Here is a 22500-nt window from a genome sequence, read left to right as displayed (position 1 = left end):
GCAATTTCTGGTGCAAAATTCATAACACTTATTTGGTCCTCTTTTATGATTAGTTCACTTAGCTTTCGTTTCAGTTCCTGATAGTGTTGTCATTATAACAACTGGGTTTAGTAACCAACGAATAGCTGCCAAAAGCTTTCATTCCACTGAATTCCGGACTTTGGTGTAGTAGATTTTCTCAAGTAAATTTCTGGACAGAATAGAATATCCTGTCTCATGATGCTTAGAAAGCATTTCCCTGTTTTGAGTCAAATTTGGTGGTAATAAGAATTCCAGCACTATCTGCTTGTTTTATATTTTATAAGGCTCTCCTTTCCACCCTTACCCTGATCTCTTCCCCCCCAGTTCTACCTTCACCACCTCCAGCTCCCAGCTAGACAGTAGATTACTGGCTGTTTGAATCTAAAAAATTAAGTCTGGATTAACTGAGAACATTCTACCTTATGTGTATTTTTTAAACCTATTTTTTCTTACACAGATTGAAGACATTTTAGCAAAATTAACTTAGCTCTTTAATTGTCCATTTCTATTCCATCTTTTCCTTTAACTGATCTTTTGAGCTGTCAATTTTCCTAGCAATCACAATCGCCAATATTTTGAAAATGAAAGCATTTTCCATTTTTATACCATATTGGATATGAGCAGTTAATTTGAGTGCTAATAATTCAAGTTTTAATTGTCAGTACATATACTCTGACACATGTGAACTTGTGCTTCTTAATCATTTTTCTGAGTCATCTGTTTCTAAGTGAAACAATTACAGTAGCAAGCGCTTGATTTTGATCTCAATACATTCTATATGTTTTAAAAGTTAATGCTATAGCCGAAATGATAGTGTTCTACTCCTTTTTAAATACTGAGGTTCGGTGTGGTTCCTTAAAATAGTTATGAATAATGCCTGTGGAGGTATTTTGCCATAGTTCAGTAGATTTCTGTATAAAAAACTGTTGCAGCCGGGTGCAGTGGCTCATGCCTGTAATCTCAGCACTTTGGGAGGCCGAGGTGGGCAAATCACCTAAGGTCAGGAGTTCGAGACCAGCCTGGCCGACATGGTGAAACCCTGTCTCTAATAAAAATACAAAAATTAGCTGGGCGCGGTGGTAGGTGCCTGTAATCCCAGCTACTCGGGAGGCTGAGGCAGGAGAATCGCTTGAGCCTGGGAGGCAGAGGTTGCAGAGAGCCGAGACCGTGCCACTGCGCTCCAGCCTGGGCAACAGAGCGAGAGTCCGTATATTAAAAACAAACAAACAACAACAACAACAACAAAAAACTGTTGCTTCTGCTTCAAGAAATGTTTAAATTTAAAATAGTTTATTAGTGGACTCATAGTTGTTAAACTACAACATTTTACCTTAAATGTTAAAAGCATGAAATCGCATGGATTTTATAGTAAAGAGAGGAAAAGAAAGTAATGCTTTAAAAGACTTAGTAATTGACATATCTCACTTAATACAGACAAAATTCTTTTTAAAAATCAGTTTTCAAAGAACATAAAAGTATAGCTAAATGGTATTGATATAGAAATATTGCTTTGTTGTTTATATTGCTGTATCGCATAGAAGGCATTGCTGGTCTGCCACCATACCACCCTGAACGTGCCCAATCTCATCTGATCTCGGAGGCTAAGCAGGGTTGGTCCTGATTAATACTTGTATGGGAGAAGGCATTGATGCCTAGGGCAAGTTATTTAACCTCCCTGTGCTTCAGTTTTCACACTTTTAAAATGGTTGTATCTAACTCATAGAGTTATAGTGAGGATTAAATGAATTAATGTTTGTAAATCACTTAGGAGAGCCTGTCACTTACTAAGTGCTCAGTAGTTGTTAGCCATCACTATTACTATTATATTTATGTTTAGAATTATTTACTAGTTGTGTTAGAATTGAGTGGTGTGTTTGAATAACAATAATTTGAGGATGTTGGATTCTATGTAGAAAAGACTATTGCTGGTTTCTATGCAACAGTTTGAGAGTGAATAAATCTATGAATATCATGAAATCTTTTGTAGTTGCCATATATAAATGTAATTTTCAGATGTAATCTTTAAGTTTTCAGAACAAAATTGGACATCTTCTAAACTCTTGTATTGGGATTAAAAAGAATTTTTAGAGATTGTAGAGATGGTTCAATATTGTCACTTGTTCTTCGGCATCGAGTGATATCTTACTCAGTAGTGGTTTATTTTGTGAGTTGTTGTATCAGCCGTTTATTGTACATGCTGTAGTTATGTAGCGCCCACTTGCATAAGTGCTGGGGCCAGGACAGCACTTGTTACTCTTCTTTGCTGCTTATTCACCTTCCAAAGAAAATTGATAAAAGAGAAAACCACCAAGTCCAATTTACTAAACTTTTGCAAGTTATCAATACATTTAGAAAAACATGCTTTTTTCCTTCCCAGAATATTCATTGTGTAGGCATTGCAGACATTGTACATAAATACTTTTATGATCTGGATTTATTCCTAATAAAAACTTAAGAAGCATCTCTTTTGGAAGGACTTAAAAGCCTTGATGGACATAATTCAGCTGCCTGCCCTGATACATGTTTCTTATATGAATCTCTCTTTAATTTCCACCCTAGTTATTCCTATTTTTGTTCTGATTACTATTTACCTGGACAATTGAAATAACCTGATTGATTTTGCCTTTAGTCTTTGCCCTTTCCTACTTCAATCTATGTATACTTTTATTTCAATAGTCTTCTTTTTTTTGAGATGGAGTCTCACTCTGTTACCCAGGCTGGAGTGCAGTGGCGTGATTTCAGCTCACTGCAACCTCCACCTCCCAGGTTCAAGTGATTCTCTTGCCTCAGCCTTCCCAGTAGCTGGGATTACAGGCATTTGCAACCACACCCGGCTACTTTTTTGTATTTTTAGTGGAGACAGTTTCACCATGTTGGCCAGGCTGGTCTTGAACCCCCGACCTCAAGTAATCTGCCTGCCTCGGAGTCCCAAAGTGCTGGGGATTACAGGCGTGCGCCACCACACCTGGCCACAGTAGTCTTCTTAAAGGGCAGATCTGAAAGAGTTTAAAAAAAAAACAAAAAACAGGCCGGGCACGGTGGCTCAAGCCTGTAATCCCAGCACTTTGGGAGGCCGAGATGGGCGGATCACGAGGTCAGGAGATCGAGACCATCCTGGCTAACACAGTGAAACCCCGTCTCTACTAAAAATACAAAAACTTAGCCGGGCGAGGTGGCAGGCGCCTGTAGTCCCAGCTACTCAGGAGGCTGAGGCAGGAGAATGGCGTGAACCCGGGAGGCGGAGCTTGCAGTGAGCTGAGATCCCGCCATTGCACTCCAGCCTGGGTGACAGAGCGAGACTCCGTCTCAAAAAAAAAAAAAAAAATCCTCCTGGTCATTGGGGCTTGATTCCTAATACAGATCTTGTTCTGTTTCTTTAGGTCATATAATGGCATATCTTGCTAAAGCTCATACAATCAAATGTCTGCTTTCTTTTATAATGATTCTGTATTTGTCTTATCTCTCCTAATACAACATGAGCTTATTAAAGGCAAATGCTATCTATGCCCTATCATTAATATCCATTTTACAGCTCATGTTATATAAAACAGATCCAACTATAAAATTTATCACCGTTTATCACAATATCAGTTTTGCTTAGTGTTGCCTATGTATTTAATTAAACAAGTTGGTGTTGGACTTAAGTCAAAATTAAATTAGTTATATCATTGTGCTAACTTTCAGATATTTTTAAGCCTTTTAAAAAGTGAATTTTAGGCTTTATGGAGAAGAAAAGGTGAAGCTTGGAACAGAAGATACCAGGCAGCCCTTCAAATCATATCTACAGCTGTCATCAAAGCAAACTTGAGTTAGAATTAGTTGTGGCACATTAGGTCAGGGGAGAATATACATACTCACCTTCTCTCCCTCATCCCAACCCTTTGCCTCTTATTTCTTTTCTCTGAAGTCTGAAAGATGCCAGAAAGAAATAAAGTTTAACTTATTTAAGAGAATTATGGATCTTTTATTAATAAAAATTAACTTGATGATTTGAACTAACAGTTATGACAGTTTTGGTATTTATAGCTTTTTCTATTCCTCTGCAGAAAACCATAGGCAAAATTGCAACATGCTTGGAATTGCGAAGTGCAGCTTTACAGGTAAGGAGTTTTTCTCCTCTCTTATACAAGGAAAATAAATTATTCTGCATTATTCTCATAAAACATTAGACATTCATTTCAAAAGCAGTATTGTCTCAGAAGTGTTTTATAACAGCATATATTAAATTCATACTTTTTAAGTTCATGTTTTGTACATTGTAAAATAAAATATATGACTTCAGTTTTTTCTGTTATTTTTGGCCTGAGTGTTCCAAAAATAAACAAAAACCAGTTTGAGACTTTTCATTTTCTACCTTGAAAGCAAGAAATAGATTCCTTTTGAATATTTGGTTCTTGCCGCTTAAAAGACAGGGTGCAGTGAAATCTTTGTAGTGCAAAGATGTAATATGCTTATTTTAAATTTAGTCCACACAGTCTCAAGAAGAATTTAAACTGGAGGACCTGAAGAAGCTAGAACCAAGTAAGTTTAAGTTTATATTTTTTTGTGATACTCCTTTGGAAAATTAATCTATTATAGATGTTAAGGCTATATAACAAAGATTCTGATTTGATTTATTTCTGTTAATATCTAGTCCTATGTGATTTTTTTTGGGTGCTTTTGTTACTTCTGTAACATTTATAGTAATTATTTTTTGGATTTTATCTTCGCTATAGAATGTATGAGGTTGTACCTCATCTAAATGTGTATTAGCCTTTATTTTGTCTTGCTCACTTTAATAAAACCACAGTTACTTTGGTAAACATTTGCAGCAGCATCTAGTGGAGGAAGTAAAGCTTTAGTCATTGATGCCCATTTACACTGCATGTCATTGAAAACTACAGTCCAGCTGTTGGAGCTGCTCTGCAAAATATTTTTTTGTTGTCTTCATTTTCCTTTCTCTTTAAAACTTTTTTGAAGTAAATAATTTATTCAAATGTTTTGGTGGTTAGCGTGCTGCCACGTAAAGCTTTTTTGCTAATTCGGATGAATGTTCTTTGCAATATGGGCAAATGCACAAGAGTTGAATATAAAACTGAATCTAAGTCAGTATTCTCATTTTTCATTGAGACAAGATTGCACATCTTAACATTTTCATGTAAAAAGAGTTTATTTATCCATCTAAGTCAAATTTCTAAGCAAGGAATCATAAAATCATAGCATTTTAGAACAGAAAGGAGTTTTAAGAGTCATATAGTTGAGTTCTCTCACTTTATAGTTGAACAAAGCTGAAACAATTCGCTGTTTCACTTCAACCCTTAGTAGCCTCTTCTAAGGAAAATTATTGACTGTAACTTGCATTATGTTGAACTAGGTTGGTTGGTTTTGCTAATGTATTATTCAGAGTTTTAAAAAATGTCTTGAAAATCGTGTCTGAAATTCATACTGATTGTGAAAATACATTTAATTTGCTTATAATAATCCTCAGTCACATACTACTTCTTACTCAAACATATCTCTTCATGACCCTGTAAAATTCCCTTCAATAAATTCGTCCTTCAAAGTCCCTCAGATGTCCCGTCCTTCTCTGTTCCTCTAGCCATATTAAACTCGGCTTCCTATCTTTTATAGTAACACTTTTTATATCCATCTTCATTGTTTGTCCTGTATTTGTTTCACTCCTCAAAGAGATTGTGAATAACCTTTGTATTTTTCCCACAGAGCCTAATTCAGTGCTTTGTATGTAGTATGGGCATGGCAAATTTTGTTACATTGAATAGAATTGAATATCTTCAGGGAAACTTCTCTCATATTAGAAAATAATCTTTCAGATGGGAACAGTTACCCATTTTGCCTACCACAAAAATGAAATAAGTCAGTGGCAAAGAGAACACATGTTGATATTTGTGTGTGTGTCCCATTTCTAGAGTGTAAGCTTCAGGAGGGTGGCAGGTCCATGTTCTGTGAGAGCAAGCTGGGAGTGCAGTTTTTACTAGTGGGGTACGTCCCCGCATCTGCCATTCAGAGGTCCTCAGTGTGTAGAGTCTACGGAATGAGCCAGTGAGTCCCCAGCCCATGGTGTACTTTGTGTTCATTTAATACCTTATATGAAATTATAAACTCACCTCTCCCCTTCTCTGCATCCTCCTAAAGTATAATTAGTACTACTAGTGGAAGGAAAACCCTATGTAAAGTTTAAGGTAAATCCTGTTTTTAAAGTACATGAGAATCCCTGTTATTCTATAATTGATGAAAATGGAAACCTATTCTACAGAAAGTAAGAAAGGATCTGTTTTTGGTTCCAAAATTATCCACATAAATTAAATATTTGATACACTCTACACTTGCAAAAACAAAATAATGAAAGGTTATTATGCCAAAACAAACATTTCCTTTTCAAAGCATTGATACCTAAGAAAAGAAAATACTGTTTAATTCTTCTATTACAATACAAATGGAAGATATTCCTAGTAACTGATACAGTTTTTAACTTTTTAATTGGTGTTTTACACAAATTAAAGATTGATTTTTCCCCCGTTTTATTATTAAAATATTACTGTACGTTTTTGTTTCTGATATGAAGGACACATGGTCCTTTTTGTCACCTGTTCGCCTTTCCCATTCGTAGTATCTAATACAATATTATGTTAGTGATTAACTGATATTTATTGAGTTGAAGTTATTATTTACTCACAATGAGCTATCATGTACAAAGTTTAGAAAGGATGTTCTTATAATTTTTTTTTAAAAAATAGTGCTTTTTAGTGAGATCTGAAATGCAAAGATTCTAGTCAGCTGAATAGTGATAGAGAATGAGTTGTACAATAATGTAGGTTTATACTTTAAATTTTTCTGTGTAATTTCATGATTTTAATTCTCACAACACTCTGAGGAAATGTTCTCATTGTAGAATTGAGGAAACTGAGATTCAGAGTGGCTATGTGAATGTTTAAGTCATTGGCATAATTCTTGGGCTAGGATTTGATTTCAAACCTTCTAACTTTCATCTTCTGACACTTCTGCCTTGCTTATCAAACTTTTGCTATACAGTTAATTCTATTCCTTGAACAAGCCTGACTAGTTTCTGCGTCAGAGCCTTTGTTGTTGCTCCAGGCTGATCCCTGGGAAGCCCTTTCCCTACAGCTGCCTGCAGATGGTGCCTCTCATCCTAGGTCATGGCTCAATGTCTTCTAATCATTTAGTTTTGAAAGGCTTACCCTGACTACCTTAGCTAAAGTTTTCCTTCTTCTCTACTTAATCCATTTGCACACTCATCCTGTTTGTGTCCTTTATAACACTAATCACAGTTACATTATCTTACTTGTTGGCTTATCGCTTTTTCTGATGAGAGTCTGAGATCCATATATGAGGACAAAGACTCTCTGTCTTGATCACTGTTCTCTTTAGCACCTAAATCAGTGACTGGAACATTATAGGCACTCAATCCATATTTGTTGAGAAGAAGAAAGAAAGAGAATAAATGAGAATCTAGACACAAGCCTCAGAGTTCTTTCTCACTGGAGGGTTTGGTATAGATTACATATATAAGAATGAATATACTATGGATTATGTATATAAGATTATATATATAAGAAGGTATAGATTATATGTATGGAGAGTATAGATTATATATAAGATTTTATATATATATACAGGTATAGATTATATATATAAAAGAAGAAGATGAAGGAATGTTGGAGGAAGTCATGGAATTGCAACGTGCAGTCTCTGGTTTTCCTCCTTTGGGATGCCAATATGCCACAACCATTTTAGCTCTGAACTCCAGAACTCCAAAATTAAAGATTGAATAAATTGAATACAAAATCATGGAAGCCTTTTAGGTCTTCCAGTTAACGCTGTGAATTCACTTTAATGTAATCACGGGTAGTTACTGGGCACCCATAAGGCCAGAAATGAAGCTGAATTACATACTTATAGTACCCTTCAGAGGTAGCTAGAATTGTAAGATGCCTCTCTTTAAGTATACATGTCGGAAGGTAACCATTGAAATACAGATTGATCACAGCCAGAACACAGGAGGTGATCCCATATTGTTTGAAGACTTCTCTTCAGGATAAATCCCTCTTTGTGAAAGTGTGTATATAAATATGGAAGTACATGTGTGTATATACATATGTAAGTACCTATGCGTATATATACAATCATTTGTCACTTAATGACAGGGATGCAGTCAAGGAAATACAGCCTTAGGTAATTTCGTTGTGTGAGCATCATAGAGTGCACTTATACAAACCTAGCTGGTAGAGCCTGTTGCTCCTAGGCTACAAACCTCTACAGCCTGTTACCATACTGAATACTGTAGGCAATTGTAACACAGTGGTAAGTTTTTATGTATGTAACATAGTAGAAAAAGGATAGTAAAAATACATATAAAAGATAATAAATGGTATACCTTTATAGGGTACTTACTGTGAATGGAGCTTGCAGGACTGAAAGTTGCTCTGGGTGAGCAGTGAGTGAGTGATAAGTGGATATGAAGGCCTAGGACATTATCGTACACTACTGTAGACTTTATAAACACTGTACAATTAGGCTAAACTAAATTTATTGTAAAAATTGTCCTGTCTTTAATAACAAATTAACTTTAGTTTACTATATATAAACTTTATTGACTTTAACTTTTTAAAACTTTTTGACTCTTTTGTAATACCATTTAGCTTAAATACAAACACTTTGTACAACTGTACAAATATATATATATTCTATATATATATATATATATTTTTTTTTTTTGAGACAGCTTTTGAGACAGTCTGGCTCTGCTGACCAGGCTGGAGTGCAGTGGCATGATCTCCGCTCACTGCCACCTGCATCTCCTGGGTTCAAGCAATTCTCATGCCTCAGCCTCTGGAGTAGCTGGGATTACAGTCGTGTGCCACTAGGCCTGGCTAATTTTTTTTGTATTTTTAGTAGAGACAGGGTTTCGCTATGTTGACCAGGCTAGTCTCAAACTCCTGTCTGCCAGTGATCCATCTGCCTCAGCCTCCCAAAGTGCTGGAATTATAGGTGTGAACCAATGCGCTGGCCACAAAAATATTTTTTCTTTATGTCCTTATTTTATAAATGTTTTCTATTTTAATTTTTGTTTGTTTTTACGTTTTAAACTTTTTTTTTTTTTAAACAACTAAGAAACACACACACATTAGCGTAGGCCTACACAGGGTCAGGATCATCAATATCACTGTCATCCACCTCCACATCCTGTCCCACTGGAAGGTCTTCCGGGGCAGTAATACACATGGAGCTGTCATCTCCTATGATAACAATGACTTCTTCTGGATACCTCCTGAAGGACCTGCCTGAGGCTGTTTTATAATTAACTTTTTTTAGGGGGAGGCTGAGGCAGGCGATCACCTGAGGTCAGGAGTTCAAGACCAGTCTGGCCAATGTGGCAAAACTCCATCTCTATAAAAATACAAAAATTAGTCAGGTGTGGTGGCTCACGCCTGTAATCCTAGCTACTTGGGAAGCTGAGGCAGGAGAATCACTTGAACCTGGGAAGCGGAAGTTGCAGTGAGCCGAGATCATGCCATTGCACTCTAGCTTGGGCGATGGAGCGAGACTGTCTCAAAAAAAAAAAAGAAAGAAAATTAACTTTTTTTTTTAATAAGTAGAAGAAGTACAATCTAAAATAATGATAAAAATATAGTAAGTACAGTAAGTTCTATGTAAACAATATACTATAAAAAGTATAGTATATACTAGGCAGTTGGAATTTTTCAGCTCCATTATAATCTAATGGGACCACTGTCACATATGTGGTCTGTCACTGACTGAAACATTATTAAGTGGTACATGACTGATTATAATAATTTTTAAGCCTCAGAATGCCAGGACTCAGTATAATAAATTTTATCATAAAAGAAATATGAGAATTATAACCTTGCTGCTACAAACTACCAGTTTGATGACATTGAGAGGAAATCTTCTCAGGACTGAGAATAAAATGTACTCATGTATCTAACTGGGCATCTTCTATACAACTTTTTTTTTTTTTTTTTTTTTTTTTTTTGTTAAACAGAGTATCATTCTTGCCCAGGCTGCAATGCAATGGCATGATCATGGCTCACTGCAGCCTTGACCCCCCCGGGCTCAAGTGATCCTCCTACCTCAGCCTCCTGAGTAGCTGGGACCACAGGCCTGCACCCCCATGCCTGGCTCATTTTTATTTTTATTTTGTAGAGACAGGAGTCTCCCTGTGTTGCTCAGGCTCAAATCTTTTAATTAAAGTACTATAGGGAGGAGGCCTTCTCTTTTTCTGGTACCCCATGTCTCACCTAAGACCTTGTAGATAGGATTCATTTTCCATGAGGGCTCTGAGACTCTGGAACTTACTCTTCTTGGAGATCTGACATTACTCTGAGGATACTGGTACCTAGAGTACACCATGGATATTTTAATTTTGCTAAGACCTTCAGTAGACAAATGTACTGTGTAGCTCTCAAATGGTGTAAGGCTGGGAATTTAAAAATATATATTAATATGCATAATAAAATTGATTAAAAATTAATCATTTAAGATATAATTTTTTATTTTGCTTCACGGAAGAATTCATGTTTCTTTATCTTCTTATTCTAGTCCTAAAGAATATTCTTACATATAATAAAGAATTCCCATTTGATGTTCAGCCTGTCCCATTAAGGTAAAAGAAACATTTATATTTGTTTTCTTATTTTTTACCTCTTTTTCAGATATTTCTGGGTTTTCTTAAATATCAACTTTAGTACTATTGATATCATTGACATCAACAGTGATAACAGTATATCAGCATTTTATTTTATTTTATTTTATTTTATTTTATTTTTGAGATGGAGTATTGCTTTGTCAGCCAGGCTGGCGTGCAATGGCGCTATCTCGGCTTACTGCAACCTCCGCCTCCAGGTTCAAGCAATTCTTCTGCCTCAGCCTCCCAAGTAACTGGGATTACAGGTGCACGGTGCCATGGCCAGCTAATGTTTTTGTATTTTAGTAGAGACGGGATTTCACCGTGTTGCCCAGGCTGGTCTCGAACTCCTGAGCTCAGGCAATCCACCCACCTCGGCCTCCCAAAGTGCTAGGATTACAAGCATGAGCCACCGCACCCAGCCTATCAGCATTTTAAAATATCAGTATCTTGCCTGGGAAACGAGTATTTGTGAGGCTTCTCTAGTATATTTAGTTTTGCAGTTCGTTGTTTTTTCTGCCCTTTTTCATGTAGAAGAATTTTGGCACCTGGTGAAGAAGAGAATTTGGAATTTGAAGAAGATGAAGAAGAGGGTGGTGCTGGAGCAGGGTCTCCTGATTCTTTTCCTGCTAGAGTTCCCGGTAGGTATCACTTATTAAAAATAAACATTACTTAACTGCATCCAAAGTCAGGGTGTTTGAAACTTACTTTGGTGTTTGCTAGTGGGGCAATACAACCACTCTAAAGCTCATGCTAATCTTAGGCAAACTTTATTGGCAGTAGCTATTTCATAAGTAGGGTGTGAAGTTATCTTACTCTCCGTGTCAGGGGTCCTCAGGACCATCCCCATGTTCAGTGATTCTCTAGGATGACTCACGAGGCTCACTATATAGTTATATTCATAGCTAGGAATCATTACAAGAGAATGCAAGAACAAAATCAGCAAACAGAAAAGCCATTCAGGCAAAGTCTGGAGGTAACCAGGTGCAGGCTTTCAAGAATCCCCTTCCTGTAGAGTCACATAAGATGTGCTTAATTTCCCATGCAACAAGTTGCGACAACATATATGAAATGCACAATGTTGTCTACTAGAGAAGCTCTTTAGAGTCAGTGCCCAAAGCTTTTATTGGGGACTGGGTATGTGGGTACTTTCTGCCTGGCACAGACCAAAATTCCAGACTACAGAGGAAACAAGGTGTTTAGCACAAATCATATTGTTTACACAGTTTAGGCACAATGACCATTCTTACCAGGGAATGGTGGGAACCCTCCCCAAATCCAAGATCCCAGATGCCAGCCGTGGACTGACTTTGCAAGGAGGTTTTCTAAGAATAACAATCTTAGGCCTGCTATGTTAATTCTTTTCTGTATACTGTCATAAGTACTTATTTTGTTTTGTTTTCTTTTGACACAGAGTCTCGTTCTGTCACCTAAGACCTGGAGTGCAGTGGCATGGTCTCGGCTTACTGCAAACTCTGCCTCCCAGGTTTCTAGCAATTCTCGTATTTCACCCTCTCAAGTAGCTGGGATTATAGGCACATGCCACCACGCCTGGCTAATTTTTGTATTTTTGGTAGAGACAGGGTTTTGCCATGTTGGCCAGGCTGGTCTTGAACTCCTGACCTCAGGTGATCCACCTGCCTCAGCCTCCCATAGTGCTGGGATTACAAGCATGAGCCATTGCATCCAGCCATAAGTACTTCTTTAATTAATCAATTTGTGGTGGTTAAAAGTGGACCCATGGGAGTGGATACTGAACGATTGCCCTTTCTTCCCCATCTTGTTTTGAGGAAGCAAAGAATATATGGCAAACTTTTTTATTTCTGGAAGCTCTCCATGAGTATCTTCCCTCCCTGTAAATAACCTTGGCAAGCAGCCTGGGTAAATTTCTTGCCTCTCCCAATTACCGCTTTACTCTGTTCTGTTCTGTTCTTATAAAGTATAGTTTTTATTTCTGATAAACTAGTTTACTTTGGGAAGTATAGCAATCTGCTATAATATTGTGATGCATTTTAGAAGAGATTCTAGAAGCTTTCCATTATAGTTAAATACAATCTGTGTGCTGTTCAGATAGCTTTCATCATAATTAATATTCCAGTATTTTGAATACTTCTTGAGGAGGAGTCATTTGGAGTAGGAACAATATAGGCTCGGACCAACAGATAACTGGGCTTTTGAGTCTGGGCTCTGCTAATCACTAGTTGAGGTACTTTGCACCTGTGTCTTAAACCAATCTGAACTTCTGTTTCTTTATAAAATGGGATAATGATAGTGCCTAACTCATACATAAGGTTATTGTGAAGATTAACAAGATACTAAGTATAAACCATTTAGCATTGTATTGTTCATATGCTGAATATTAGTGGTGGCTGTTACTCTTATCATCATCTCTACATGGGGATAACAGTACCTACACTGCAGGGTTATTGGAAACATTGCAGGCACTATCAATCAATGGTAGCTCTTATTGTTAATAATGTTTCTTTGGTACAAGGGCATTATTTCCAATCTACTTTGCTTTATGAAGAGAGAGCTATATTTTTCTTGCTTTTATAGGGTATTTCAAGATTGCCAAGATGGTGAGATATTTTGCTGTTTCACTGACTCGATAATTTTTATTGCCTTTTCAAACTACATACTGTAATTGGTGTAGCTTCCAGTTCTATAAATTTCTGTCTGATTTGGTTGTTTTCCTGCTTATTGTACTTCTGTAGCAAACAAGAAGCAGATGATGTAAATCATGAAATGGGCAGATGAAGGTCTTTATGGGGTTCAGATTGCCCAGTTGAAAAGGAACTTCTATCATAAATCCATTTGCTATGTAAGATTAAGCCCGAACTGAATTTATATTCTGATACAGCATTGTGATATTTCGGTTTCAGAGATACAAATGCATTACTGAACCATTCTAGTCCCTGAATTTTTTTCCCCCTAAAAGAAAGAGTATGTATAGTTTAATTAGCTATATTTGGTTTGGGATCATATTGTTCAGGGCCTGTCTTATTGAAAAATAGCTTGTAAAATTATATTCATTGACATAGCAAGATGATACTTTTAATTATAGAGCAAGAAAGAGTTTCTTGTGACCCAAAGGGAACACAAGATTTAAAATCAGTTTTACTGGGATATTTACATATGTGAAATTCACTTGGCTGGGCGTGGTGGCTCACACCTGTAATCCCAACACTTTGGGAGGCCGAGGCAGGTGAATCACCTGAGGTCAGGAGTTCGAGACCAGCCTGGCCAACATGGTGAAACCCCATCTCTACCAAAAATACAAAAATTAGCCAGGCGTAGTGGTGGGCACCTGTAATCTCATCTACTTGGGAAGCTGAGGCAGGAGAATTGCTGGAACCTGGGAGGCGGAGGTGCAGTGAGCCAAGGTTGTGCCATTTTACTCCAGCCCAGGCCAACAACAGTGAGACTGTGTCTCAAAAAAAAAAAAAAGAAAAAAGAAAAATTCACTCTTTTTAATATATACCTTTAATGAGTTTTGAACAACTTATATACTAACCACTACCACTGTTAAGCTAATGAGGTGTGAGGGTATGACGTATGGTTTGTAGATACGGTATGACCAAAAATAGTTTTTTTCTGATTTAAAATTTAAAAATGACTTTCTAGGCAGTCTGTCATGAAAAGAAAAAAAAAAGGTAGTCAAGCTTACTTACCTTTCTTGATATTAATCTCCTTCCTTCCTTTTCAAAATTTTTTCATTTCATAAGGCAAACATATTTATGTTATATAATTGGCTTAGCCAAATGGGAGTTAACTTTTCTAAAGATAGTCTTGGTAGATTTCATTTAAATAGAAAGTATAAGCTTATAGCCTATTATTTATAACCTAGAAATTTACTGATACTCTCGAATTGTAAAGCTATAAAATGATAAACCAAAGCAATATAACTTTAAAAATAGCCAAGACACAACTTTTTACAAGACTTTTAAAAGCATTTTCTTACTAAGTAATGTGATTCAAGCTCAAATAGTCCTAGCAGTTTCAGAATTATTATGCATAGGTACTGGTTCTTCATCTCTTACATAGGCTTATGTATGCATAAAACATTATTTTTGACACTCAAAATAAACAATGAAATTTACCTATTTAATGTCAAGCCTGTATTTATTTTCTGCTGTATAACTACTCAATTCTGAGTTGAACTTGAAAGAAGAAAACATGGATTTTATTTTCAGCTGAAATGAAGCAGTTTCTTTTCTTGCTCGCACACATGTAAGAAAGTCAAAAACTGCGGCAAATGTTCATTGCTTTCCTGTGACTATCAGGGCATTCTTTTTTTTATGGAAATCCAGAACATGTTTAGGGGCCAAGCAGTTAATATCACCTGAAGTGTATGGTTATGTTTACAAACAACTTTAATCAGGTATAGTTTTAATTCAACAGACCTACATATAATATAATTTCAATGATAATGGCCCCTAAAATTTTTTCAAACTTTTAAAATAATTTCAAAATGAACTAACTTATATTTTCAAAGCCTTTCTCGTAAAAGCTTGAGGAACCCATGTTCTTCAACTGCTAATCAATTGCTAGCTAAAATAAATGGTATATGTATTTTAATATTTTACCACAAGTTCTACCTCTAAATGTAACTCAGCAATTCAAACAAATAAATGGTATCACCATGACCTGTTATCTATGTGCAATGCAAATTGCAAAGATTTTCTATTGCCAGATTTTCAAGACACATTTCATGTGTTATCTGCCATCTACCAAATATTGTAGCCAGTTTGAGCAATATCTTTATCTTAAATTGTGTTAAAAATTATCTCAAAATAATGCAAAGCATTATCAAGTATATCTTTTTTTATTATATTTTGGCAGCACAAAGAAATATATACTCAAAACAAATTTGGATGACAGAGAAAATCAGATACGTACCAGATGTACAAATTTAATTACAAGTATGATAAAAATGGTGAAAACTAGCAATGCGTATATTATCAAAATGTATATATATTATCATATGTATGTATTATGATGTGATAATGTTGAGTTTGCATTTTAGACACCTCAATGAACTCTGTCCTGAAAGTGTAGATAAAAAAATTATGTATTCCTTGTTCATGACATTTAATTTTCAAAGCACCAAGACAACATAAGGACTGACCTTTCATTGAAGTACCAGTGCCTGTGACAAGCATCTATAAAATATTATATAAAAATCAAACAAACTTAATAAGCAAATTCAAATTACAGTGTTTTCAGAAGATACAATCCTTAGTGATTTTCTGAGAAGGCTTTGCCTCTTTAACGTTCTGGTCTAGGTGATGATACACTACTATTTTAGAACAAAGACCATCATGCCATTTGCCCTTTTGGACCAAAAGAAAAATTTTCCTTTTGCTGTGGTATATGATGTAAACAATAGCAATTTTTTTTTAAAGCAGAAATAATGAGACAAAAAAGGAAATGGCAGCCTTCCTCTTCTCTTTGTGAGGACAGGGTCTTAAAGGATTTCCCTGACTTCAAGTTCCTTCCATGTGACCCCAGACTCCTCATCCATTCATAGTCTGGTTCTCCATAATCTCCATTGTCCAGAGTGCCTTTGGCCACACACAGAACTAGTCAATGTGAGAAGATCCTACTCCTTGCAGGGATCTCCATTTTTATCAGCTTCCTCTTGGAACAGAGAAGTTGTAAGTGAGGGTCCTCAAATATTCCTCCACTTTTCTCTGTACCAGCTGTAGGAGGGAGAGTGGTACTGATTGCTGGACACCTTGGTGGTCGGGGATTCACATGGCCAGCCTGGACAGAGGACTTGCTTGCACAGTCCCCATCTCCTCCCCATGGTGGCAGTGGCTATAACACACTCTTCTGAGAACCTGCCTTGTTGCTAGGTTAGGCACTTGTACAGTTTTCAAAACATTCTTTTTTTTTTTGAGACAGAGTCTCGCTCTGTCGTCCAGGCTGGAGTGCAGTGGTACAATTTCAGCTCACTGCAACCTCTGCCTCCCGGGTTCAAGCAATTCTCCTGCCTCAACCTCCCAAGTAGCTTCAATTACAGTCATGTACCACCACACTGGCTAATTTTTGTATTTTTAGTAGAGACAGAGTTTCACCATGTTGGCCAGGCTGATCTCAAACTCCTGACCTCAGGTAATCCACCCACCTTGGCCTCCCAAAGTGCTGGGATTACAGGTGTAAGCCACCGTGCCCGGCTAATTTTCAAAACATTCTTGAGTGAACTGGTCTTTGTTGAACAAACTTAGCCATTTCTGTGATACCTAGAACCTCTTTTCATTTTATTTGTGAGAATTTTGACAGTAGCACCTCAGTGAAGAAAGCCATGAGTTGACAGTGTCAGGGTTTTCTGTTTGACACCACAGTGTACAGCCCAGGGCAGTTCCTCAGAGGTACACGTGAAGACAGGGCGTGAAATCCAGCTTGGCCTTTGCTTGTTTGGGGCCTTCACAGCAGAAAAAATTTTCTTGAGTTCACCATTAGTTATACACCTTACAAATGCTGTAGCATGTCATTTATTGGTAAAATTTGTAGACTCAGTAGAGAAGCTATTTTTTTATAGTTTATCACAAAACCTCTTCAGGATATGAAAAGTCATCTCTGTGTGCACTTATTGTGCAGTTTGGGAGTAGAATCTTTTAAATTTCTTACACTATATCTTGTCCTAAAAACATCTTGTAATTTCACATGCAGGCATTATGAGATCCTTGCCCACTGTGTGACTTTTCTTTCTCTGGGCCTTACGTTGTGCTGTTAATTTCCTTTTTGAGCCTTTTTTAACTGAACATTACTTTAAAAAAAAAAAAGAAAGCTTTACTCTATTTTAAATGGCCATTAGGATATCAAAATAATCAGTATCTTTACTTATCAATGGTTGTGACTTGTAGTTGCGATTTTTCAATTTTGTTGGATCCATCACTGCATTGATAAAGTGTTTTTCACAGATGATGCAACTTGGAAATTATCCATCCAGGTACAACCTTATTAATAAGTAGGTCTCATCATTAAATGGACTTTTTTGTGTTCCCCAGTGCACTAGTGCAGTGAAAGGATTCAGAAGCTTGAAATTCATTGTTTTTACTTAGAATTGTCTCTATGCTTAGGCTTAGAACCTTCCTCTCCTAGCTCATACCTCTTCTTTAGAAGTCACATTGAATTGAAAAATTTCCTCCAGTTTTCTTTGCTACAAGTAGAGCATGTTTGCTCCAGCTGTTGGTGCATAAGGGAAGGTTGGGGCAGATGAAGCTGAAGAGGCTGACATCAGACTGCTGTATAGAGCTCATCAGCTACCAGTGGCTTCCCCTGTCTCCTGAAAAAAAAAAATTAAATGGACCAAATCAAGTGAGCATAATCTTAACTGCTTACTGCCATATGAGGCTCAAAGACCTATAATAAAATTGCTATAGGGGCTGCATAGTCTCTTTTCATCACTGTGAACCTGCATTGCTCAGTACAAAGCCCATTGCAGGAACTGCAGTTGGTAAAGTTTTATAAATGTAGTTACTTATTCTCATGTTACTCTATACAGTTGAATGCATCCATTTTTGTTTTAGAAATCTGGCTTTTAATACATTGCCTTGATTTTTAATTATTGTATGTTTTTATCTTTGACACACAAATATGTTTGTTTATTTATTTATTTATTTATTTATTTATTTATTTATTTATTTTTTGAGACGGAGTCTCGCTCTGTCTCCCGGGCTGGAGTTGCAGTGGCCAGATCTCAGCTCACTGCAAGCTCCGCCTCCCGGGTTCACGCCATTCTCCTGCCTCAGCCTCCCGAGTAGCTGGGACTACAGGCGCCGCCACCTCGCCCGGCTAGTTTTTTGTATTTTTTAGTAGAGACGGGGTTTCACCATGTTCACCAGGTTGGTCTCGATCTCCTGACCTCGTGATCCACCCGTCTCGGCCTCCCAAAGTGCTGGGATTACAGGCTTGAGCCACCGCGCCCGGCCCAAATATGTTAACTTTAATCTAGCCCTGGAATGGTATGGTATTACCCTAGTATTTTATCTTCTTTCATGCATATTATATAAGGCAGTACATTGATAATATGTTTTCAGGCCACGTGTTTACTAGAGCATAATAATCTCTAAAACTGTAAAATTCATTTATCATTCAACAAAATATTTCTAAAACAAAGATCTCTTTATTACTAGTGCAAACAATAGAAAAATGAACAGTTACTCATTCCCGTTTTTCAGGATGCTCACCATGTAAGACAGAGCCAAAAAAAGTACATCATCATGGTTAGAGGTGGACACAGTATATTATGAGTGAACGAAAAAAGGACTGAAGGAGTTTAGCAAAAGTAATCTAGCCAGAACTGAGACTTGAAGGGTGTGTAGGAGTTGATTAGGCAGGGAGAGAGCACATTAGAAACCACTGAGAAATACACCTTTCTGTACTATCTATCGTCTTAATTACATAGCTTCAGCTGTTCCTTAGTCAAGATAAAACTGAACCTTCATGATGGAGTGCAATGTTTTATGTTCTACCTTGAATTAGGGAAGAACTGAATAAATTAGGTATCTTTCCGGCTTGGAATCACTGCCTCCATATTACATTGTTAGAAATATATTTAGTAGTTAGATTAAACCTTATTATATTCTCAGGCAGAAAAAAAAGTTTGTTGGTAAGGAAGAAAGAAATGTTAGCCTCGTTATTTCAACTAAAAGATCTAGATAATTATAGGTTATGAAAGTGATTCACCTAAAGGTAGAAGAATTTTTAATGTTTACTTGGGAGAAAATAGTCTATCATAAAAGGAACTTCTCTCTTTTGTCTGTCAGAAAACACCATAATCAAAGTCAAAATGACAAAGGACTAATATCCTTAATATATAAAGAAAATTTTAAGTTGTGACAACACCCCCCAAACATTAGAAAATTGGTTAAAATATATGAACAGATAGTACACACACACACCCCCCCAAGATATACAAATAGCTCTTGAACATATTAGAAGATACTCAACTTCACACATGATAAAAGACATGCAAATTAAAACTACTGCTGTTGAGGCAATAGGGAAATGGGCTCATTCATCACTGGTGGGAATAGAAAGTGATATAGTCCCTTTAAAGGAGAGTTCAGCAATAGCTCAATAATAACAAAAATATACAAGTTTTCTTAGTTTAGCAATCCTGTTCCTAGGAATTTTCTCTGAAGATACACTTCCAATAACGTGTAAAAAAATTTTTTTAAAATACTTGCATATACACCAGGTTCTCTATTGAGGTGTTTTTGGTAATAGTAATCTATTAGAAACAACCTAACTGCCATACGAAGATTGGCTGAATGAATAGCCAACACATGGACTATTACAGAAAATAATTAGGAAAATCTCCATAAACTATTGCATGATTTTTTTTTTTTCAGAATATATTGTTAAATCAGCAAGATGCATATATCAAGGTAATTCACATTAGCAGATTAAGGAGAAGAATCTCATGATCTCAAGAGATGCCGAAAAAGTTTTCAATTACATTCTAATTTCTTTCATGATTTTAAAACTTTCTTAGCAGACCAAGAACAGAACATTTTTAATCCGATAAAAGGTAGCTATAATGACATTTAGTGCCTCAGTCATATTTAGTGATAAAATAGAAAGCTTTCCTTTTCAGATCAGGAACAAAACAAGGGTGCCTACTATTAACTGTTTTCCTCAACAGTGCTTTAGAAGTTCTAGCCAGTGTACTAGTATAAGAAAAAGAAATAAAATATAAAAATTGGAGGAAACTTGTCCCTTTATTTGCAGATGTTATGAATATGTATTTAGAACATGAAAGAGAACCTATGGATAAGTCGTTAGTATTAATAAGAGAGTAGAGTTCCTGAGTATAAAATCTGTACATAAAAATCAGTTCTTCCTACCAGCAGAGGTATTATTAAAAAATCGATCCTATCTCTTTAAATAAGCAATAAGTGCTCAGAAAATGAAATATTATAACATCTATAATAGTATCAGAAAAATATCAAGTATCTTATAATAAACCCAACAAAAGAAGTATAAGACTTTCGTGAAGAAAAGAATAAAATTCCATTGAGAAAATTGAAAGTCTTTAAAAAGCTGAGAGATAACAGTTGATGGATTGGAAGAAGCAATTTCTAAAGATGTGATTCTTTCTAAAATTGATCTAAACTTCACTGCAATTTCAACAGGTGGGTTTTTTTTTTTTTCCCTTAATGTTCATAAGGAAAAGAATGGGAAATTAGACTGTAAGATTATTCCATTAAATACACAATTACTAAGTTGTAAATTATTTCCTGTATCAATAGTAACTAGTGGCAAATGCCTGTAGTCCCTGGTACTCGGGAGGCTGAGGTGGGAGGATCACTTGAACCTAGGAGGTTGAGCTGCAATGAGCTGTGATTGTGCCACTGCACTCCAGCCTGGGTGAAAGAGTGAGACCCTGTGTCAAATAAAAAGTAATTTAAAAGGATTTGTTGATCAACTGTGGTATTATATTTCTCAAACATTAGGATAATATAAGAAATATTTTAAAAGTTTTTTCTTCTACCACTTCATACTGAGATGCGAAGTATATTATATAAATAAGCATATACAAAGTAATGAGTTTATTATTAATTATGTGGTAATTTATAATTGGGCTTCCTGGAGTGACTTGAATTTCTGACAAACTTGAATAATTTCTGCTTTAGTGGTGACTATGAGACATGGAAGTGCAGATTTCTCTTATGTATAATTAAACATTTGAAAAAAGTAATGCCAAGCGTTTGGGAGTTTTGGGAACCAAAATAATGCCTGGCTGGTTATTAAGTCAGTTACGAGCAAGGCTGTATCTTCTCTGTGTTTGTTAAAATGCTTATTGTGAAATGACATGAAGCTTTTATTGCTTTTTCCCTGTTGCCAGGTACTTTATTACCAAGGTTGCCATCAGAACCAGGAATGACGTTACTCACTATCAGAATTGAGAAAATTGGTTTGAAAGATGCTGGGCAGTGCATTGATCCCTATATTACAGTTAGTGTAAAGGGTAAGTAACTCTGTTTACTTTTTTTCCCTCAGGTGAATTTTATAATGTTGCTTCTTATTTGGGACAGCTTTTTTTTGGTGGTGGGGCAAGGAGTCTTCTGTATGTGACAACTCGTTTTAGTTCATTCTATTATATAATGAGGCAAAGTCCCTGAAAGAGATCATCACTTCTTCACTGAACACTTTTGAGAGATTTACTTATTTTCTTATTTATAACTTACACTGTTTTGCTTTTAAGTTTTTCTTTGTGTATATCTTTTTATTCTAAAAATCCCACCTGGGGTGCTGGCTACACATCTTTATCAGCAGATACATCATTTAGGATACAGGTTAACAGAATATCCCTCACCTTCCAAAGGTGTGTAGGTTTGTTTGCAAAGCCCAGTGTTCTGTTTCCCTCCTGCGTTAGGCCCTCTCCTTCCTGTCCAAGAGAGAGGTCTACATTGGAGAGTCCTCCAAAGGTGGATGAGAATCAGGCCTTAAGTGAATGATCAGTGAGGACAGGGAGGAGGACAGATCCATAGCATGCCTGCTCTGAACGTAATCCTGTGGAGCATTCAACAAGTGAAGTATTTCTTATCCTTAACTATGTTACTGTGGTTAGGAAGCATGATTATTCTTAGGATTTGGTTTTTTTCTCCTATCCAGTGAAAAGGTAGTTAACCTTTTCAGTCTTTCAGAGGGAAACCACATTGGTTGAATTCTTTTGTTGTTGCCAAACATTGTATATAGTACTTTCTTTATAAAGTACTTAACAGTCTTTTAAAAATAATTATTGGGCAATTGAGAATGAAGTTGTCATACTCCTATCCAGAAACAACTGCACAGCTAATCCA

General features: G+C 36.4%; 1 protein-coding gene across 4 annotated transcripts in view; it reads left to right on the top strand.

The window, feature by feature from the left end:
• AIDA (axin interactor, dorsalization associated) overlaps nucleotides 1-22500 on the top strand; it is a 42683-nt gene that overhangs the window by 13070 nt on the left and 7113 nt on the right. The window contains exons 3-7 of one of the 4 annotated variants that reach the window (XM_015440188.3): nucleotides 4068-4121; nucleotides 4488-4542; nucleotides 10600-10663; nucleotides 11219-11325; nucleotides 21543-21665. In XM_015440188.3, coding sequence (XP_015295674.1) covers nucleotides 4068-4121; nucleotides 4488-4542; nucleotides 10600-10663; nucleotides 11219-11325; nucleotides 21543-21665 — 403 coding nt within the window. Of the gene's footprint in view, nucleotides 1-4067; nucleotides 4122-4487; nucleotides 4543-10599; nucleotides 10664-11187; nucleotides 11326-12098; nucleotides 12496-21542; nucleotides 21666-22500 lie in introns of those variants that run through there. The other 3 variants (XM_074036976.1, XM_065542338.1, XM_074036975.1) reach the window with 3 other exon arrangements.

Source organism: Macaca fascicularis, chromosome 1 (assembly GCF_037993035.2).
Source record: "Macaca fascicularis isolate 582-1 chromosome 1, T2T-MFA8v1.1".
Taxonomy (NCBI): domain Eukaryota; kingdom Metazoa; phylum Chordata; class Mammalia; order Primates; family Cercopithecidae; genus Macaca; species Macaca fascicularis.
This window is presented reverse-complemented; position numbering and strand designations above follow the sequence as displayed.